Below are 19,179 nucleotides of genomic sequence, written 5' to 3' on the forward strand. Positions count from 1 at the left end.
TGAATAGGGCTAGAAAAAGAAAAACTGTTGCTATTTCAGTGGCTCTCAAACTTTTGTCATGTCAAGGACCCCCAACATGATATGTATTTGGGCCGCGGACCCCCGGAAATATGTTGTTCCAGGGACCCCCCCCCCCCCCCCCCCCCCCAGAAGCAAAGATTTGAGTTATCTATTCTGCATCTAGCTTAGGGCCTGAGACCCGTTGGGAAAAAAAACGAGCACGCATCGGGTGCTTCTATGACACGGCTCACGTTATCTCTCGGTGTGACAGTACACACACACACACACACACACACACACACACACACACACACACACACACAGTCAGAGAGACACAGGCAGCAGCGGACGGAGTTGAATTCCAGTGCCTGTTTAACCTTTTGACGATCGTAGGCTATAGTTTATAAAGAAGAGTCCACGACAAAACAAACACATGAGACCAGAACGCGAAGGAGACTGGATCTACTCTGATGATCACAACAAGGATCGGACAGGATCTGAAGAGCAGCGATCATTATTAAACCCCCCGGAGCCCGGAGGAGTGGATCTCTCATGTGAATAAATCCTGGTAAACCAAACGGACACCTTATTTATAGATCTTTAACTCTTGAACGGGTAAAAATGAAACCAAATGGACACGTACGGGTCCATTTGGTTTATTTTTTTACGCTCTCAAGAGTTAAATCATTGTTAAATATCTCCATTCTCTCTCTCTCTCTCTCTCTCTCTCTCTCTCTCTCTCTCTCTCTCTCTCTCTCTCTCTCTCTCTCTCTCTCTCCCTGCACACACACGTTACGGGTATTTAATTTTATTATTTTATTATTTAGGTGCAAAAGGACACACGGACGGTTGCTGGAAGACATGCAGGATAAATAGTGGGGTAACGTTGCTTTTATTTTTAAATATTTAATAGAAGAGATCTAAGATGGCTGATTAGTGATTTATAGACTGTAAAATGTAATATTATCATTCAGCTGTGTTTGAAGAAATGCTCCGGGATATGAGATATCATATGGAAGATGATTTGTTGTTATAGTAGCTGGCTGTTTAATTTATTATTGGGCGAGCCTCACATATCTTCAGAGCAAGTTGTCACTTGACTTTAAACTACACAATTTATCCTATTGTGACTTGAATGTGTTGTCCACATTATTCATTATTGTGGGCTCGCCTGGAAGGCGAGCACACGTATGTTATCTTCATTATTTATCTATCAGTCAGTCAGTATCCTCAAAACTTTGGCGCGATTCATCTCTTAAACGCTTACACCTTTCAACACCATTCAAATTTTTATGTGTTCAGCTTACTGAGGACACGTGTGCTTGTATTTTTGGTTTTGAAATGTTTTGTAGTATAAATATAAAAAAATAAAATGTTTAACTTTAAGCACCCAATGCATTTCCAATGGGTTTAGTGAGTGGAGAGAAGGATAATAGACCCATGTTTATGTTAAGGCGCTGTGGCTGCAGTGTTCACACTTCAGATATGCTATCTATATCATTGCGTTCACACAGGTCTGCTCTCTGATTTGATCCAAATATCTAAGCTTTGTGATGTATATATTCTGAGTTAAAACTACAAATATCTATAAATGTCCCTCTCCACTCTACTGATTGAGACAGCTGTGATTAAAGGCCTGTCTGTCATTGGCTGTTCTGTGGTGCTGCAAAGTAACTAAGTACATTTACTCAAGTATATACAAGTACTTGTACCTACAGTACAATTTTGAGGTACTTTTACTCTACTTTCCATTTTTGTTACATATACTCTACTATAAATACAGCATTTGACAGCCTCAGTTACTTGTTACTTTGCAGATTTTATTATTAATAAAAAACATAGATGGACCACTTAATACTGCTATGAAGTTGATCTACAATGTGCACACGCACGCACGCACGCACGCACGCACGCACGCACACACACACACACACACACACACACACACACACACACACACACACACACAAACAACTGTTACTGTGTTACTGTGAAGACGTTTGCTTGTATTTGTCTTTGAGACATGTTTTGTAGTGTTTTAGAAATTGTTCTTAAAAAGAATAAGGTTTTAGGATCCCGGGCAATGGGATTTACAGTATATATCCTAGAACCCGCAGGGACAATCAGCCGTATTAGTGGTTGTTGTTGGTTTTCAGGGAGATATCACAACCGATGCATTTTCAAATCAGATCCACAAACACAATAAAAGTCATGCTCCACTCCTCAGTCTGGAGTGGCCACATAGAAGAACGCCTTGGTTATAGACATAGTGGAGGACAGATGTGATCTGGGATTGTTAACCTACAGTATATGCACTCAATATACACCTCTAGAACACATAGAATATGTACAGTAAGGTTCAGTAGAGTACAGTAAAAGTACAGTTAGGTTCAGTAGAGTACAGTAAAGTACAGTAAGGTACAGTAAAGTACAATAAAGTACAGTAAAGTACAGTACAATAAAGTACAGTAAGGTACAGTGGAGTACAGTAAAGTACAGTAGAGTAACGTAAATTACAGTAGAGTACAGTAAAGTACAGTATAGTAAGGTACAGTAGAGTACAGTACAGTAAGGTACAGTACGGTACAGTAGAGTACAGTATAGTATAGTACAGTAAGGTACACTACAGTAAGGTACAGTAGAGTACAGTAAAGTACAGTACAGTAAGGTACAGTACAGTAGGGTACAGTAGAGTACAGTAAAGTACAGTAAGGTACAGTACAGTAGAGTACAGTAAAGTACAGTAAGTTACAGTAGAGTACAGTAAAGTACAGTAAGGTACAGTAAAGTACAAAACAATACAGTAAGGTACAGTAGAGTACAGTAAAGTACAGTAGAGTACAGTAAAGTACAATAAAGTACAGTAAAGTAGAATAAAGTACAGTAAGGTACAGTGGAGTACAGTAAAGTACAGTAGAGTACAGTAAAGTACAGTAGAGTACAGTAAAGTACAGTATAGTAAGGTACAGTAGAGTACAGTACAGTAAGGTACAGTACGGTACAGTAGAGTACAGTATAGTATAGTACAGTAAGGTAGAGTACAGTACAGTAAGGTACAGTAAAGTACAGTAAGGTACAGTACAGTAGAGTACAGTACAGTACAGTACAGTACAGTAAGGTACAGTACAATACTGTAGGGTACTGTACCTTACAGTACCTTAAAGTATCCTATTTGTTGGGTTGGAATCGAGCCCACACTGTTTCGAAGGAACAGTATTTCTAGTTTGGATATAAGAATTGTCGGTTTAAAGACTATTCTATCTTTGGCTTATAATGTGGATGCAAATTGATAACCTTTCAAACAGCAAAATTACAGTGCACTCACCTGTCACCTGGCCAGTAGAGAATAGAGATGCCATGTAGAGCAAAAATTAGGGTTAGGGTTAGCCATTAAACGAAACGGGTATTTCTTACATTGATGCTCCTACATATTATCATGCAAGCACCAGTTAAAGTTACTTTCCATCCCTCATATACTGTATGCACAGTGCACATCCCATAACCCACACACTGCACATCATTTTGGAGCTCATATCTTTGAACGGGTAAGGGCTAGTATTTATAATTGAATTGTTATGAGAAATTAGTACTGAGAGTTATTCAGTCTTTTTTTTTTTTTTTTTGCATGATATCCCACTTAACTGGGATTTAAAAAAACATTAGCCAAAAATCACAGATATACAAGCTCACAGCACTCCACCGAGTGCTGCACTGCGTGCTTGTAGCTCTGCAATTTTTGCCAGACCCATGAAATGGGTAGGCCTACATAAGCAAATGTCGGTCTGTCTGTCCGGGTTTTCTATATAAAGGGTATATATGATGATGACATGATGATGACATGCCTACAAAAGGCATGATGTCATAAATGATGATGACAGACAGGGGGTCTGGCACAACCAGGTTGACCTGGTCTAGTTTAATAGTTAAAGCATAAAATAATGGTTAAATTTTTTTTCCCAATTTTCCCAAAGAATTATTAAAAATAACTGAAAAAAGTTATTGAAAAAACATGGCCTGCTCACATATTAGGAGGGTAATATGAGTCACCAGAAAAAAAATAATGGGTGTTTTTAATGAATCTATCATGGTTAAAATGGAGTTTGAAGTTACAATGGGTGTGTGTGGGGAGAGACCCTGGACGGGGAGGGGCCTGATAGCATTTACATCAAATATCTAAATATCGAATGAAGCAAATTAAAAACTGTTCAGGGTAAAGGCCTGATTAGATGATAAAATGACCAAATGTTTTTTTTTTAAGTGAAATATCCCTTTGAGGCCCTTTCCCACTGGGCGCGATAACGATATGTCGGCGACGGTGACTCTCCCAGTGGGTTAATTTAAAATGGGGTGTCCTCCTGTGTCACAGGACATCAGTGCTGGGAGGAAGCGGTCCTGACCTGAACGTCATGGAGGAGAGCTGGAAGCTCTGCTTGGAGGAGGAGCTCCTGTGTCCCATCTGCCTGAACGTCTTTGAGGAGCCCATCCAGCTGCCCTGCAAACACAACTTCTGCCAGACATGCATCTCCCAGGCCTGGGCCAAGGTGGAGGCAGCGGGGGCAGGCAGTGGCGTGCGCTGTCCCGAGTGCTGCCATGAGTACGAGCACAAGCCCTGCCTGGAGAGGAACCTCAAGCTGGCCAACATCGTGGAGAGGTACAAACCACTGTTGATTTCGGCAACTAAAAACGGATGAAAAATGTTTGTTGACTACCATTGTTCGCGTGTATCAAAAAAGCACCCCGGTTAAGGTAAGACTCGCCCGCGGAAGCTTGTGATTGGCTGAACCGGAGGTAGGGAGCGCTCCACTGTGTTCACTTGGACCGCGCGGAGGTGACGAAAGTCGGGGGGGGGGGGGGGGGGGAAGATTTACTATTCTGGCCCCCTGGTTTCCAACGGCGCTGAGTCGGCTCAAGCGAACTTGAGCCACGTGAGACACCGCCAAGCGAGCTGAAGCGAGCGAGTCGCCGTGTCGAGCGTTGCGAAGTCCTCACTGGAAACAAGCTTCCGCGGGTGGGTCTTGCCTTAGCCGAGGTGCTTTTTGGATACACGCCCCTTTTTCACTGAGGAAACCTGAATAAAAAATAGACTAAAATGTTTGGGAGGGACTAGTGGAGTCATCATGGGTGTCAAAGATAAAAAGATGAAAATAGCTGATATACGAGCTCACAGAGCATCGCAGAACGGCACGTTATGAGCTTGTAGATCAGCTATTTTCGGCATGCAGCTACCATTTTGACGCCGTCACACAAAAATGGCCCTGTGACATACTAGTGTCATGTCCAGGGGTGTACTTGTACCTCAAGCTGCCTCATCAGAATCAGGACATAGGCTACTGCCCTATGGACCTCATGGCTCAGCAGGCAAGGTTTACTTACTTACACCAAAACTAAATCAAACATTTGTGGTCCAAATCAACACCCCAGGTACAACGCTCTGAACACGGAGAAGGCCCCCGCCGCTCTGCACTGCGTGCTGTGCCGCCGCGGCCCCCCGCTGCCCGTCACCAAGGTGTGTCTGCGCTGCAAGGAGCCCATGTGCCAGCAGCACGTCCACACGCACCTGCAGCAGCCCGGCCCGGGGGGCCCGGGACACCTGCTGGTGGGCGTGGAGGAGCTGCGGGCGTGGACCTGCCCGCGCCACGAGGAGTACCGCACGCTGCACTGCCAGGACGAGCAGCGCGCCGTCTGCCAGTTCTGCTGCATCTCCCGCTGCGCCGGGCAGAGGCACGCCGTCAGAGACGTGGACACGCAGCGCATAGAGATGCAGGTGAATGACCAGGCATTTATTTTTAACTCATTCATAGCCAAGCCCGAGTTTCCCGTGTTATTTCAGTACCCCCAGACTGCCATGGCCCGAGTTTCCCGATTTTTTTTTCCTTCTTTTTTTTAATTTTTTCAAAAATGCCTAAAATGTATTAGGCATGATCGCAATCGCGAAATTGCATGTTTAGCCCCATAACAAACACATCTTTCAAAATGGCAGCCATGTTTGTTTACATTTGAAGACTTTGAAGGCTTCTATCTCATGAATGCCTGAACGGTTTTCCAAGCGGATTTATTTCGGCCTCATGGTGGCGCTAGAAGAGGGGCATGTGAGAAATGACTGAGACAGCCGGTGGAGGTTTTGAGGGTAGTGCAACCTGACGGTCGCAAAAATACTAGTCCTGTGCCCGGGGGTGTGCGATGAGGGATTGAATGTAGCAGTCTCAGAAGTAATGTTGAAGAACCCAGACCGGTGCCTGTTGGGCAGAATAGTCACCATCCATGTCCAGTTGTCTGTCTGTCTAGCTCTCTTTTATGCCCATATATGATGGTGTTCCGTGTCCAGGCCAGTCTGTGATGTCATCTCCAAATTTGGGTTTAGTACACTGTTTAGTATCAGTGATGTCAGCATGCAGATGGTCAGACAGACATTCGCTAAATTAATAGTAAGATGGTGCGTTTATACAGTGCTTTTTATCCAAAGCACTTTACATATTACAATGCATAGATTACAGTGCATTACATTCACACACATTCATACACCGATGGCAGAGGAAACCATGCAAGGCACCAACCTGCTCACCGGGAGCAACTAGGGGTTCAGAGTCTTGATCAATGACTCTTCCACACTAACTCTGGGGGAGCCCGGGATCGAACTCCATCTGGCAGCGCACCGAGAGATAGCAGGTGAACAATGGTGCATTTATGTTAAAAACAAGGGCATTCATATATAGTAGGGCTTTTATCCAAAGCGCTTTACAATACGTAGATTGTGCATTACATTCACCCATTCATACACACATTCATACACCGATGGTGGAGGAAACCACACACACACACACACACACACACACACACACACACACACACACACACACACATACACACATACACACTCTCACGCGCTCTCACACTCACTCATTTGGTGTTCTCTGCGATGAAAGGTGACTGTCACAGTATTTGACAAATAGGCCTCTTTACTTCCAGTATTAACGAGACCATTCTCATTAGTCCCCTTATCTTTCATGGAGTCCAATGACACACGCACGCCACGCACGCACGCACGCACGCACGCACGCACGCACGCACGCACGCACGCACGCACGCACGCACGCACGCACACACACACACACACACACACACACACACACACACACACACACACACACACACACACACACACACACACACACACACACACACACACTGCCAACCCCAGTGTTGTGACGCAATATGTTGCCGACAGGAAATGAACTGTATGATTACGTGTGTGTGTGTGTGTGTGTGTGTGTGTGTGCGTGTGCGTGTGCATGTGCGTGTGCGCGCGGCGCGGTTCCTTGTCAGAATGCACTCTTCTGGTTTGTTCATGTTCACTTCTGTAATCACTCCTCCTGACAGCTGTTTCCAGGATGTTTTAATAAGTAAATGTAGAAAAGGTCACACACACACACACACACACACACACACACACACACACACACACACACACACACACACACACACACACACACACACACACACACACACACACACAGAGAGAGAGACGAGTGCTCTCGGCCCGTCTCACAGTTAAACGTTGCTGTGATAAGGTAAAGGTAGTCTGGGATCTCTTCACTTTTCGGGTTTGTAACCGGTCTGGAGCGGAAACCACAAAACGTCATGTTGTAGTACTCAAAGGACTACAATTTGCCGGAAAGATCAAACCGGATTCAGTTTTAACCCAAAATATTCCCCTGCGCTCAAGGACACACTTTTAGGGCCTACCTAATAAACTCCTTGATGCGGAGTAGTTTTGCATTTGAAAAAATTCGTTTGGTATAATTATGCATATTTTAGTCCAACTTTTAGCGACTGGCAAGACTACACTAGGCTACTCGAGCATTTTAATAGGTATTGGGGAAACAAACGGAGGGAACCAAATCAAAGCGACGCCGCTTCTTCTAGTGGTTTCCGCGCTCTAGGCGGAAACCAAACGGCCTGTTGTGAACGAACACCAGGCTTTTTCTCAGAAAGCCTGGTAGGCGAGGTTAAGGTAAAGGTAGCATGGATTAGAGTTCTTCGGTCGCCTGGACTGATTTCAGTCATTTAGATAATATGGAAGCATGTCACACCTTGGTCATTCAGGGCTTGACATTAACATTTTGAGGCACTTGTCTATTTTGGACAAGTAGGCCTACATTTTACATTCACTCGTCTGGAGTCTCCGGACACAAAAGTCACTTAACTCAGTTAGCGCCGAGCGACTTTACGAGCGACTAGTTCACTATGGCGTTTGGTGCCGAGCGACTCGGAGCGACTTTTATATAAAAGCATTGTTTAAGCTTTTAATATGTGTTTATAGACGGAGCGAAATGGTTAGCTTACCTCAGCTAATGTCCACACGTAAACCGTGAAAAAAAAGGATACGATTATGACGTCACCTTTAAACCAGGGCTTCCTGTTGACAACAGGCCTCTGCTAGCGTTAGCCTCAATGCAACCATCCGACCCTCACGTAGCTTCACTAGGTCGGATTTTGATTCTGAAACTTTCTGTGTGGCATCTATATACGTCCCGATGCCCATACCAATGGTGGTTTGAGACGATCAAGCACGAATTGAACAGTATTGAGCTGAAATGGTGACCGGCGGCCCGTCCATGTTAAGTCAATGAGGACCAAGTCAGCGTCTCATCCTGTTATGTGGATTTAAACAGGCTTAACATGGGACCATGTCAGTGTATGGTGTATGGTGGTCTCTAGTGGTCATCTGGTGGTATGGTATGGTGAACGTGCATTCGTTAAGGTGGTCTGGTTAAGGTGGTCTGGGGGGATACAAAATAGCTATTTCCTGGCGTTATAAGCGCACATTCATATTCATATTTTGGAAATCTGGCCCTGTATGAGTTAAAGTCACTTCATAAAAACAAGACATTTCACAGTAATTTCTTTCTTAAATGCATGCATAGGAGTCAGACATTGAAATAGAATAAATAACCAAAGGACTGCTAGAAGGACTTGCTCCCTCCACTCCATAGTATTGCCAGTCCATAGTCTGCATACACCACAAAGCTGCCAGTCCATAGTCTGCATACACCACAAAGCTGCCAGTCCATAGTCTGCATACACCACAAAGCTGCCAGTCCATAGTCTGCATACACCACAAAGCTGCCAGTCCATAGTCTGCATACACCACAAAGCTGCCAGTCCATAGTCTGCATACACCACACAGCTGCCAGGAGCGTCACAGAAAAAGCTAAACAAAAAGTCACTTGTCAAGTACATTTTTAATGAGCTTGTCCAGAAGGATTTATTGCTTGTCCCGGACAACAGGACAAGCCTTAATGTCAAGCCCTGCTATTAGTTTAAGAATAAAGAGTATTTTGAAGTGGTCAAATTAACAATACTATGTATCTTCAGAAGCATCTTCCCTTGATGGTCTCGGATATTTCATAAGAGCAAAGGTGAAGATTTCTTCATTCGGTTGGCAGCATGTAGAACAGCAATAACATAGGTTTAGAACGATAATACCTAAACACAATATTTGCCTCTTATTGTGCTAATATTTTAGGGTACGGTGCACTTCTGTCCTCGAGATGGTAGATAGCATTTAAATAAACATGGATGAATTCGCTCAGCTGTAGAGTATTCACCGCCAACAGACCAGAGTGAGCAGTCCTTTGCTTGCGTGTTGTTTGTTCCACTCATCAGCAAACAGGTTCATAATGTCGTGCTGCAGCATTCATGTGAGTCGGCGTAAAGAAAGAGCGGGGGAGACCTCTGGGTAAAGAAAAGAGAGAAAGGGACTGAGGGAGAGAGAGAGAGATGTGTGCTGTTGAGTGAGTTGGAGTCCAAAACGCCTCCGCGTGACCAACGGTCTTTTTATGAGGTGTGCTGTCCTGTCGGCTTGGCCAGGATGTCCCCAGGCCAGGACACATGGAGGAATTATTGTCTGTTGTCTAACGCAGTGGTCCTCAATCTGTGGGTCGGGACACCCAGGGGAGTCCCCAAATTATTTCTGTGGGGTCCCCAGATGATTGACTTAATGTGCAACATTGTTTTCTCACTCAACAGTAAACAAACAAATCAACGTTTAAGTGCATAGAGGGTATCTGCACATTTCTAAAGTGACAATTTAAGGACTTTTTAATACCTCTAAAATGACAAATGAAACATTGGCCAAATTGTCAACGATTAGAGGCAGAAATTGTGAAAATAGCCAATCTACATGCTCATGTAGTTCGGCAATTTTAGTTTATTTTATACAGCAGGAGTTCTCAGTTCACCGTCCCCCCTATGATTAAACATATTGCTGGATAGGAAAACGTGTTTTAATTGCCGTTTTAAAGAGTTTACAACATCTCACTCTAGACTCTTTCTCACACATTACAATTATAACCACATTCACTAGCTAACAAGAAACACACCATGAAGGTTTAAAGGTTTTAATGAAGTAAAGGGCAGATAAATAATGAGCAGTGATCGATGAGCAGACATGGATCTATGGTGTAAACGATCATGAAATCGATTAATGATAATAATGAAATCAAGCAGTAATGAGTCAGGAGTGGAAAGGGGGGATTGGGGAGGGCGTAGGTTCCGGGGAGGGTCGCAGACCCTGGAGTCTTGGGGTAGGGGTCGTATGGCGTAATCGTCTGCACCGTCTGCGTCAGTGGCGACGTGGACTGAACCCCCCGGCAGGAACCTGAGAATAGAAAATAGAGAGAGGAGGAGAGGGGGATAGGGAGAGGAGAGAAAGGTAGAGTGAGAGAGAGAGGGGAAAAAGGCTGTGGTGGTGTAGGGGTCCCCCGGCAGGAACCTGAGAATAGAAAATAGAGAGAGGAGGAGAGGGGGATAGGGAGAGGAGAGAAAGGTAGAGTGAGAGAGAGAGGGGAGAAAAGGCTGTGGTGGTGTAGGGGTGGTGGAGGGATACGAAAAAGCTAGAGGGGTTCTGGGAAGTTAGAGTGAGGATAAATAGAGCTAGGTAGAAGTCTAGGGGGCGGAGCCAAGGGCCAGGTAGGCCAGGTAGGTGGCGTGAGAGCAGGTAGGTGGAGAGGGGGGAGGAGTCATGGTGTGTTTCTCTCTCTCCTGAACTTCTGTTGTTCCAACACCATTTACAACCACGTCTGGACAGTATATTTAAAAAATATATATAAATGCAATCCTATTTGCACCCCCTGGTTGCGATTATTATATAGTATAAACATTTCTATATCATATAAAATATATTATAGTTTATATGGTGTAAAATATAACATATTTTAAGTGGGCTCTGAATGTGAACGGGAGATCTGTGTTTCAGTTTCCTTCTTCCTTCTGTCACAACTTGGAGACGGTATGTCTCAAGGTGTGTAATCGCTGTCACCCTATCAGCAGGGCCAGTGATGGTGACATTCAGTCACATTCGTTGTTTGTGCCATTGTTTGCCGTTCTCCTGATATCCATGATGATGATGATGATGATGATGATAGTGGCGCTGGGTGTCAGAATGTCACGGACTCAGGGTGCCCTCACACCAAAGTACTTATGAGAGTGGAATCCGCGTTCCGCCAATGCATTTCAATGAGAGTGAAGCAGAGGATTTCTGCAAAAAACGCTCCCTTCTCATTGAAATGCATTGGCGGAACGCGGATTCCACTCTCATGGGTATTTTGGTGTGAGGGCACCCTTATGCAACATTTCTGCTCCGGCGCGCAGTTCCAAATCGTATAAGACTTACTTTTATTGGTTGGAAGTTATTGTTGTTGGCATGAAAGATGTGTGTTGTTCAGCCCTTTTCCACGGCAGCTGTCCACACGCGCGCGCGCACACACACACACACACACACGCACTCACGCACACGCAAACATCCTTCCGTCTCCTTTCGCAACTGTGTGTTTGCAGGGTGACTCAAGTCATCCAGCAGTCATACTGTACGGTACTTCTTAGGAAGTCCCTCCTCCTCCTCCTTTTCCGCGAGGATCGGCCCAGAGACGTTCCTTTTTTACTGGAGCCCTCAGATGGGAGTGGTCCTCTCCCCCTCCCCCCCTGCCCCCCACCCCCCCACCCCCAAACCGCCCGTAACAACACCCACCACACCACACCGCATCCCATCCCATCCCCAGGCTCCTCACTGGCCAGCTGTGGGCTTCCAATAGCTTCCAGCCCCTTTCCCCCCAATGGACACTCAAAGAGACACACACACACACACACACACACACACACACACACACACACACACACACACACACACACACACACACACACACACACACACACACACACACACACGCACACAGAGAGAGAGAGAGAGCAAAAGTGTTACAGTGATGAACGTGGGACCAGCAGCAGCGCAGACTCTGGGCAGGATTTGGACCGTTTAGTTCACGTCGTTTGAGTTTCTTCTTCTCGTTGCTGCTGTGCAGCGCGAGGTCGCCCTCCGAGGGGTAGCTGTGGTCTATTTTCGGTTAAAGGAATCGAATTCGGGGACAAATATCTGACTAAGATCCTCCTGATTGCTGCGAAAAAGGCAATTACCAGGAACTGGCTCAGGGGACGATATCCCAGACTTTTTAATAAAAAGATGGGACAAATGGTTATTGTATAAGTCCAAAAAAGGAGAGATTTATGGAGAAAAAAAAAATTGTATTTGATTTTGAATTGATTGGATTTGTGTTTCATTTTGGAGTGTCTAATTCGTGCAATCTAAAATAAAGACAAAGTTAAAGGAATCGAATTCCCCTGGCAGTACTACTGTGGCAGCTTAGGTTCTAAAAACAAAGACGGAACGACCGGCTTACTGTATGTTCGAATCGACAGTAAAACTTGGGTCCCATCTCAATTTACAGTACACTTTAAGACAGAATAAGACATAATAAAGCCATAATAAGAAATAATGTGTTGGTAATTAGAACTAATATGTTTTATTAGACAGAAACAAAGACAGAATAGCAGAAAGAGCAAATACATTCTCTGGCACCGGCACCTGCCGACCGGCAGTTCGACCATCAGTCGTGCTGCATCGCCCGGCGATAGGACCGGCGGCCGCCGCACGGAACTGTAGGTAGGACCGGCATCACTGGTAACTACCGCGGCAGCCACCACCGCACGGACCGGCAGTTTACCGCAACGGGACGTGCCAGTCCGCTCTTTCTGCTGTTCTGTCTTTGTTTCTGTCTAATAAAACATATTACTTCTAATTACAAACACATTATTTCTTATTATGGCTATATTATGTCTTATTCGGTCTTAAAGTGTACTGTAAATTAGGATGGGACCAAAACTTGTCTCCTTGCCTCTCAAAGGACACCTTTCACTGTAGAGGGCCACTCGTACTTAGCTGCGCACAGGTGTTGTGCACCTGAAAACGGCCGATCTACAAGCTCACGTGTCAACGTGTCACCGCCGTGGCACATCGCGAGCTTGTAGATGTGCTATTCTCGGCACGCAACCGACTATAAATCAGGCAACAACCCAGTCATAGTTTGCTCTCACAACTCAAAATGAGGAAAGGAACATGCATTTAAAAGTCATTTCATCCCTAGGAGACACGGGCGGGGGAGGTACTGTTCGGGGGGGGGCTTCCCACGCAAAACCTCACCTTGGCTTGGTTCTGGACAGTGGTATCAGTTCATCAAAAGCTAGGGTATGGCAAAGATGGGAGTCCTCTTGGAAAAGAGGCATTACATTTTGTATATCACGGTTCTATCTACTATCTTCGATCTACATGCTCACAACGCCTCGCGCTGCGAGGCGTTGTGAGCATGTAGATCGGCTATTTTCACAATGTCTGAAAAAAAACGTTTGAAAATGTCTGAAATGTCTGAAAAAAAGGTTTTGACCGTTTTTTACACAGGTTTCTACGGTTTCTTGGGCTGGATATGGCAGCCTGGAATTGTTGTTCAAGTGCAGCTAAACTTAGCATGTTAGTAAACGTGCCGCGTGAATTGTACCTGTGCAGCTGAACCTGGGAATTTACCATTTTGTCAAGATGGGGAGAATATAATTATTATACTTGTTAAAGATAAAGTGACCATTTTGTAAAATTTAGCATTTGTAGTTATTTTACTGTAATTTAACAACATAATAACCAGCACAGATACACAAAGAGACATGCAGCTGCCATACCCCTGCCATACCCAATGGACGCCCCTGGGTTCTGGAGCGCGGGGCCAAAGCAGGAAGCCATGGCTCATGTGCTGTGGTAGCTGTGTGTGTGTGTGTGTGTGTGTGTGTGTGTGTGTGTGTGTGTGTGTGTGTGTGTGTGTGTGTGTTATCTGCCCATCCCTGGTATCTGGGCCTGGAGAGTGACTCAGTTCCTCTAGAATGCTGAGGGCAGGCGGTGCCATGACATCACATGTGGGGAATAGTTGTCGGTTCATTGTGAAAGAGGCCCTCTGTTCATTGAGCCTCAAGGCTCTTCATTTAAACATGAGCTTCCTGGCTCACCCCGCCGGTGTCTGTCTGCTCCTAAATAGGACAGCGAAGGGGAAAGTGATCATTGGGCGGATTTAATCTCGATAAAGGTAGGCTTTCACGGGCCGGGCCACTCAGTGAGGTTCAGCGACCGCCCGGCCACCGCTGCTTCCAGCATTTTCCCTTCGAGATGTAGTGGGGTAGAAGTAGAAGTACTGGAAACTGGAAATACTAAAGTAAAGTACAAATCCCTCAAAAGTGTACTTAAATACAGTACTACTAGAGTAAATGCACTTACACCACTGAAAATAATCATGTGTAAGTAACAAAAGCATGTGACCAAAATATATCTGCATAGTAAAGTAGCATCTAAGACAAGAAGGGGAATCAGAGAAAGACGGTCAAAGCTAGTTGTGTGAATGTGTGTGTGTGTCTCGTGTCAGTTTGTGTCGAGCGGCGCGACAGTTCAACTCACAAGGATTTATGTGAAACTTCATAAACATATGGTGCAGGGATGAGCCGTGGAATGAAGATATGATATGAACTTATCAGAGAAAGGATATGAACTTATCAGAGAAAGGATGTGGAATACCTCTGTCTGTGTACAGGACACACCCTCTTCCAAGGGTTTGATTTGAACCCAAGCAGCATGAATATGAACTCTTATAAAGGCACACAGTGGAAGTGGTCCTTTGTGCATAAGATTTTAACCACTTACAGTAAGCGAGTTTAGAAACTCTTGGCTTGCTAAGGGAAAGCCACACCCGCACTCATTTTTGAAGCTTGTGATTGGCTGAACCGGAGGTAGGGAAGAAAAAGAACATTATGTGCATAAGCTATTATAAATAAGGTGCAAGGTGCGTGAGCATAGCAGCTGGTAAATACAGTACATAGACATTAAGGCGCAAGAAGAGTAGCTTAGTTGTATTCTACTTTGTTTAACTCGGTATGGCCCGAGGTCCATTATACAAATGCCATTTAAACCAGTAGTTCTTCAAAAATGTTCAAAAATACCAGATGTACAAGCTGTATATCTGGTATGTTTAAATAGCCAACAAAGCTCAAATCTAAAACGTCACGGATGCTCTCCTGATTTTAATGGGCTACTTAATTAATAAAGAAGAGGTTTAGGTTGCGTTCGGAAATGCGCACTCAACGCACTGGTGTGCCATGTTGTCGTTCGTTTATTCGGTGCACTTGGTGCGTTGTCGTTCGGAAATCCAGTGCGCGGCGCACTGGTGTGTTGAGTGCACGCACTCACCAACCCTACTCAGAAGATGGGGTTCGGCGGTGTGGTGCGTCGGTGCGGTGTTTTGATTGGTTGGTTTTCATGGCCGTGTCTCGAATGCTTCTCAGCTGTGAATAATGGAGGAAATGACCGCAAAATACAGCACTTGCAGCTTAATTGGTCGTTTGGCCTTGATAGTTTCACACACATCAACATGTAAATTAACAGCTAGTATGCCAATGTTGTGAATTAGACCTACATCTCCTAATAGCAACGTTACGTTAGCATACTCAGCAACTGCTGCTTTTCAGAAAGTTTACCTTCAGAGTTCGCACACAGCTGCCTGTTAAAACTGGTCGTTCGTAAATAAGCCACACTGAACGCACTCTCCAACGTCACGCCCACTGCACTCACTACACTGAGCACACACCCGGTGCGGGTTTCCCAACGCACCCTTAATCTCTGACAGTCTTGGTCCAAGGCTCTGGTGGATGATGACACACAACACACTGAACCCCAACAAACAACCAATCACACGCTTTACACGCCTGTGTGTGTGTGTGTGTGTGTGTGTGTGTGTGTGTGTGTGTGTGTGTGTGTGTGTGTGTGTGTGTGTGTGTGTGTGTGTGTGTGTGCATGCATGTGTGCATGTGTGCATGTGTGTGTGTAAACAGGTGGGACTGTGGGAACAAATAGGTGTGGGTTGTTTACTGTGCAACACAAACAGACTAGTAAGGGTTTTGTAATGTGAGGGTTGTTGCTTCTAAACAGAAGGTGTACAAGCAGGTGTACGCCCCCATCCCCCATCCATCCATCCATCCATCCATCCCCCATCCATCCATCCATCCATCCATCATCCATCCATCATCCATCCATCCCCCATCCATCCATCCATCCATCCATCCATCCATCCCCCATCCATCCATCCATCCCCCATCTATCCATCCATCCATCCATCCATCCCCCATCCATCCATCCATCCCCCATCCCCCATCTATCCATCCATCCATCCATCCATCCCCCATCCATCCATCCATCCATCCTTCCATCCATCCATCCATCCATCCATCCATCCATCCATCCATGCAGCAAGGTTTCAGGCAGCAGAGAACATCACACATAAACCCGTTTAGACCTTGGAAAGAATCTGTCTCTTTAGGTTTTACCCACTTTAACCATTAATTCATACTTTGGCTATTCAAAAATATCAGATCTACTGTTTGTGCTCACTTGTCTGTAACGACCTATTTTCTTTATCCTATATATTTTTATTATTGTTGTTTTGGGTGAAAATTGCAATCCTTGTACCACTGTTGTATATTTGATGTTTTTACAAAAGAAGCTGCTACTCTTATTATTGTACGACTTCATTGCCTTAAATGCTTCATTTGAAAATCAAATAAACAAAGTAAAAAAAAAAAGAAAAAGAAAAAAAAGAAATTTTGTAGAATCGGTCTTAATAGTTTAATGCCGTCGCTGTCGGAGGCAGACACCTTTTATCTCCATAGTTTTAACCTTTTATATTTAGTTGTCAATTATTTTATTTAACCTTTTATTTAACTGTTTTTCCAGAGAAGAGGCAGAAATAAAATGACACAATCTTTGTGTGATACACTTTAAGAAATAGAAAAACAATAGAAAGACAATAATCCTATACGTAAAGTAGAAATACACACAATGTACAACAATGTAGAAATGTAGATCTCTTGAATTCTGAAAAGTATAACGTCGGTACAATGTTGTTTCCTCCCCCAACAGCACCGGTGTGCGTTGTTGATTGGCGGCGTGGGGCCCGTCGTAATGATTTCTGTCAACACGGCTGTTTGTGCAGCGTATCCACTGAGGCGTGAAGTGAACCTCACTGTTATCATTCCACAGATGCAACATTTTATTACCGAGCGGTAGAACAAATTAGCTCCAGTAATGTTTCTCTGTTTAGCGTTGGTGTCCTCTGGCCAGGGACATGCTGGGCCCCTGATTCAGCCCGGGAAAAAGAGTTGGAGAGGCCCTCATTGCGTGCTATAGAGAGAACTCTCTCTATAGCACTGCTGCTACTCAAATATTTGCCATTTCAGATCATGACAAGTGACAAGCCAGTGGGCCAATTACATGAATTAGGCCTATATTTCGTTGTTGTTGGGTGGAAACCTTGTATGTCCAAAACCGTTTGTTTTGTATTTATCATTTAAAAAATGATTTAAACTAGTGAAAACAGCCGATCTACAAGCACACAACGCCTCGCGATGCGAGGCGTTGTGTGCTTGTAGATCTGCTGTTTTCACTACTTTTGTAGAAACAGTTTAATTTTTACTTTTGTGCAAACAGTTTAATTTTTTCCTAATGGCCCGGCCTGGACGAGCCGAGAATGAACCGGCCGTTCGGGAGTTGTCCCGCTTTTCCCAATGGCCAGCACGTCCCTGCCTCTGGCTGACTGGAGTCCTTCTGTGTTGCCTAGAACTGGAGGATTGATTTGGGAGTTTGTATTGTAAAGTACAATGTGTGATGTCATCAAGTTGTCATTTGCAATACAAACCCCAAAATCAATCCTCCAGTTCTAGGCAACACAGAAGACGGGGAACTTTTTTTAAATTTCCACAAAACTCCTCTAAGGCATATTAATGACATAGTTCAATATTGAAAATGGGTGGTCTTCCCCTTTAACTCCCAAAGTGCTGCTGACACCAGAACATGTGGAGGTGTGGTGGAGAAGCTTGGTGAGGTGAGGTGTGGTGGTCTGGAGTTTGGTGTGATGTATGCTGGAGGGTGGGGGTGGGGGGGGGGGGGGGGGTGACCCTACGTTTTAACAGCTGGCAGAAAATGAAAACCTCCTAGTGAACGTTAATGACGTCGTTACCTTACCGGTACGTCCTCCATTGGGTAAACAAAGCAACACATGAATTTGATTGGCATATCATCGACGATGATAAACTATTTTAATCTTTTCGGGGGACGTTCCTCCGCCCACTATTCCACCTCCGTCGCCTCACCGCCTGCTGCTATCGCCAGTAGTTGCCCACGCCTATAGACAAATAACGCACTTCTGAAAAATATGCCCGCCCGCTGCCCGCTGTTGCCCGCTGTTAAAATTAGTGTCCTTTTTTGTGTTCGATACGATAATCAATTCGAGAAAGGGGACAGTCACCGATATGCATAATGAAAACTGACCTTTTTCTGTGTGGATTGTGCAAAGATTTTGCCCCAATATGATTATGCAAAGGTACAGTGACAGTAGTACTACAGACAGGTGCTTTCTTAAACCAATGTCTTTATTAAAGTCAAGGTGTCTGAGAAAAAGAGAGTGACACAGAGACATGTATAGTATGTCTAACTGCCTGTCTGAGTGTGTGGGATGATGACTGTGAGGACAAGCCAGGCTTGTTACAAGCCATCATCGCACATGTTGTTTTTTTCTATCGGGGAGACATTTCACCGATACCGATATGATCCTATATGACCAAATAAGGGCATATCGGTGCCCGATATATCGGTTGACACTAGTTAAAAAGCACTGTAAGAAGAGGAGGAGGTACCCTCCCCATGAGTGCTGAAGGCAGCTGTGATGATAGCACCATGTAGCCTCCCTCTCACACTGACCACAGGAA

General features: G+C 44.7%; 1 protein-coding gene across 2 annotated transcripts in view; it reads left to right on the forward strand.

Annotated features, from left to right (window-relative positions):
* Positions 1-383: 383 nt before the first annotated feature.
* Positions 384-19,179, forward strand: part of trim8a (tripartite motif containing 8a) — a 42,696-nt gene continuing 23,900 nt past the window's right edge. The window contains exons 1-4 of one of the 2 annotated variants that reach the window (XM_080740152.1): positions 384-568; positions 828-880; positions 4,367-4,651; positions 5,422-5,764. In XM_080740152.1, the coding sequence (XP_080596278.1) occupies positions 4,407-4,651; positions 5,422-5,764 (588 nt within the window). In that variant the 5' untranslated portion in view covers positions 384-568; positions 828-880; positions 4,367-4,406. The remainder of the gene's footprint in view (positions 569-827; positions 881-4,366; positions 4,652-5,421; positions 5,765-19,179) is intronic. The other variant, XM_080740153.1, reaches the window with a different exon arrangement.

The sequence above is a fragment of the Nannobrachium achirus genome, assembly GCF_963921795.1.
Source record: "Nannobrachium achirus genome assembly, chromosome: 13".
NCBI lineage: Eukaryota > Metazoa > Chordata > Actinopteri > Myctophiformes > Myctophidae > Nannobrachium > Nannobrachium achirus.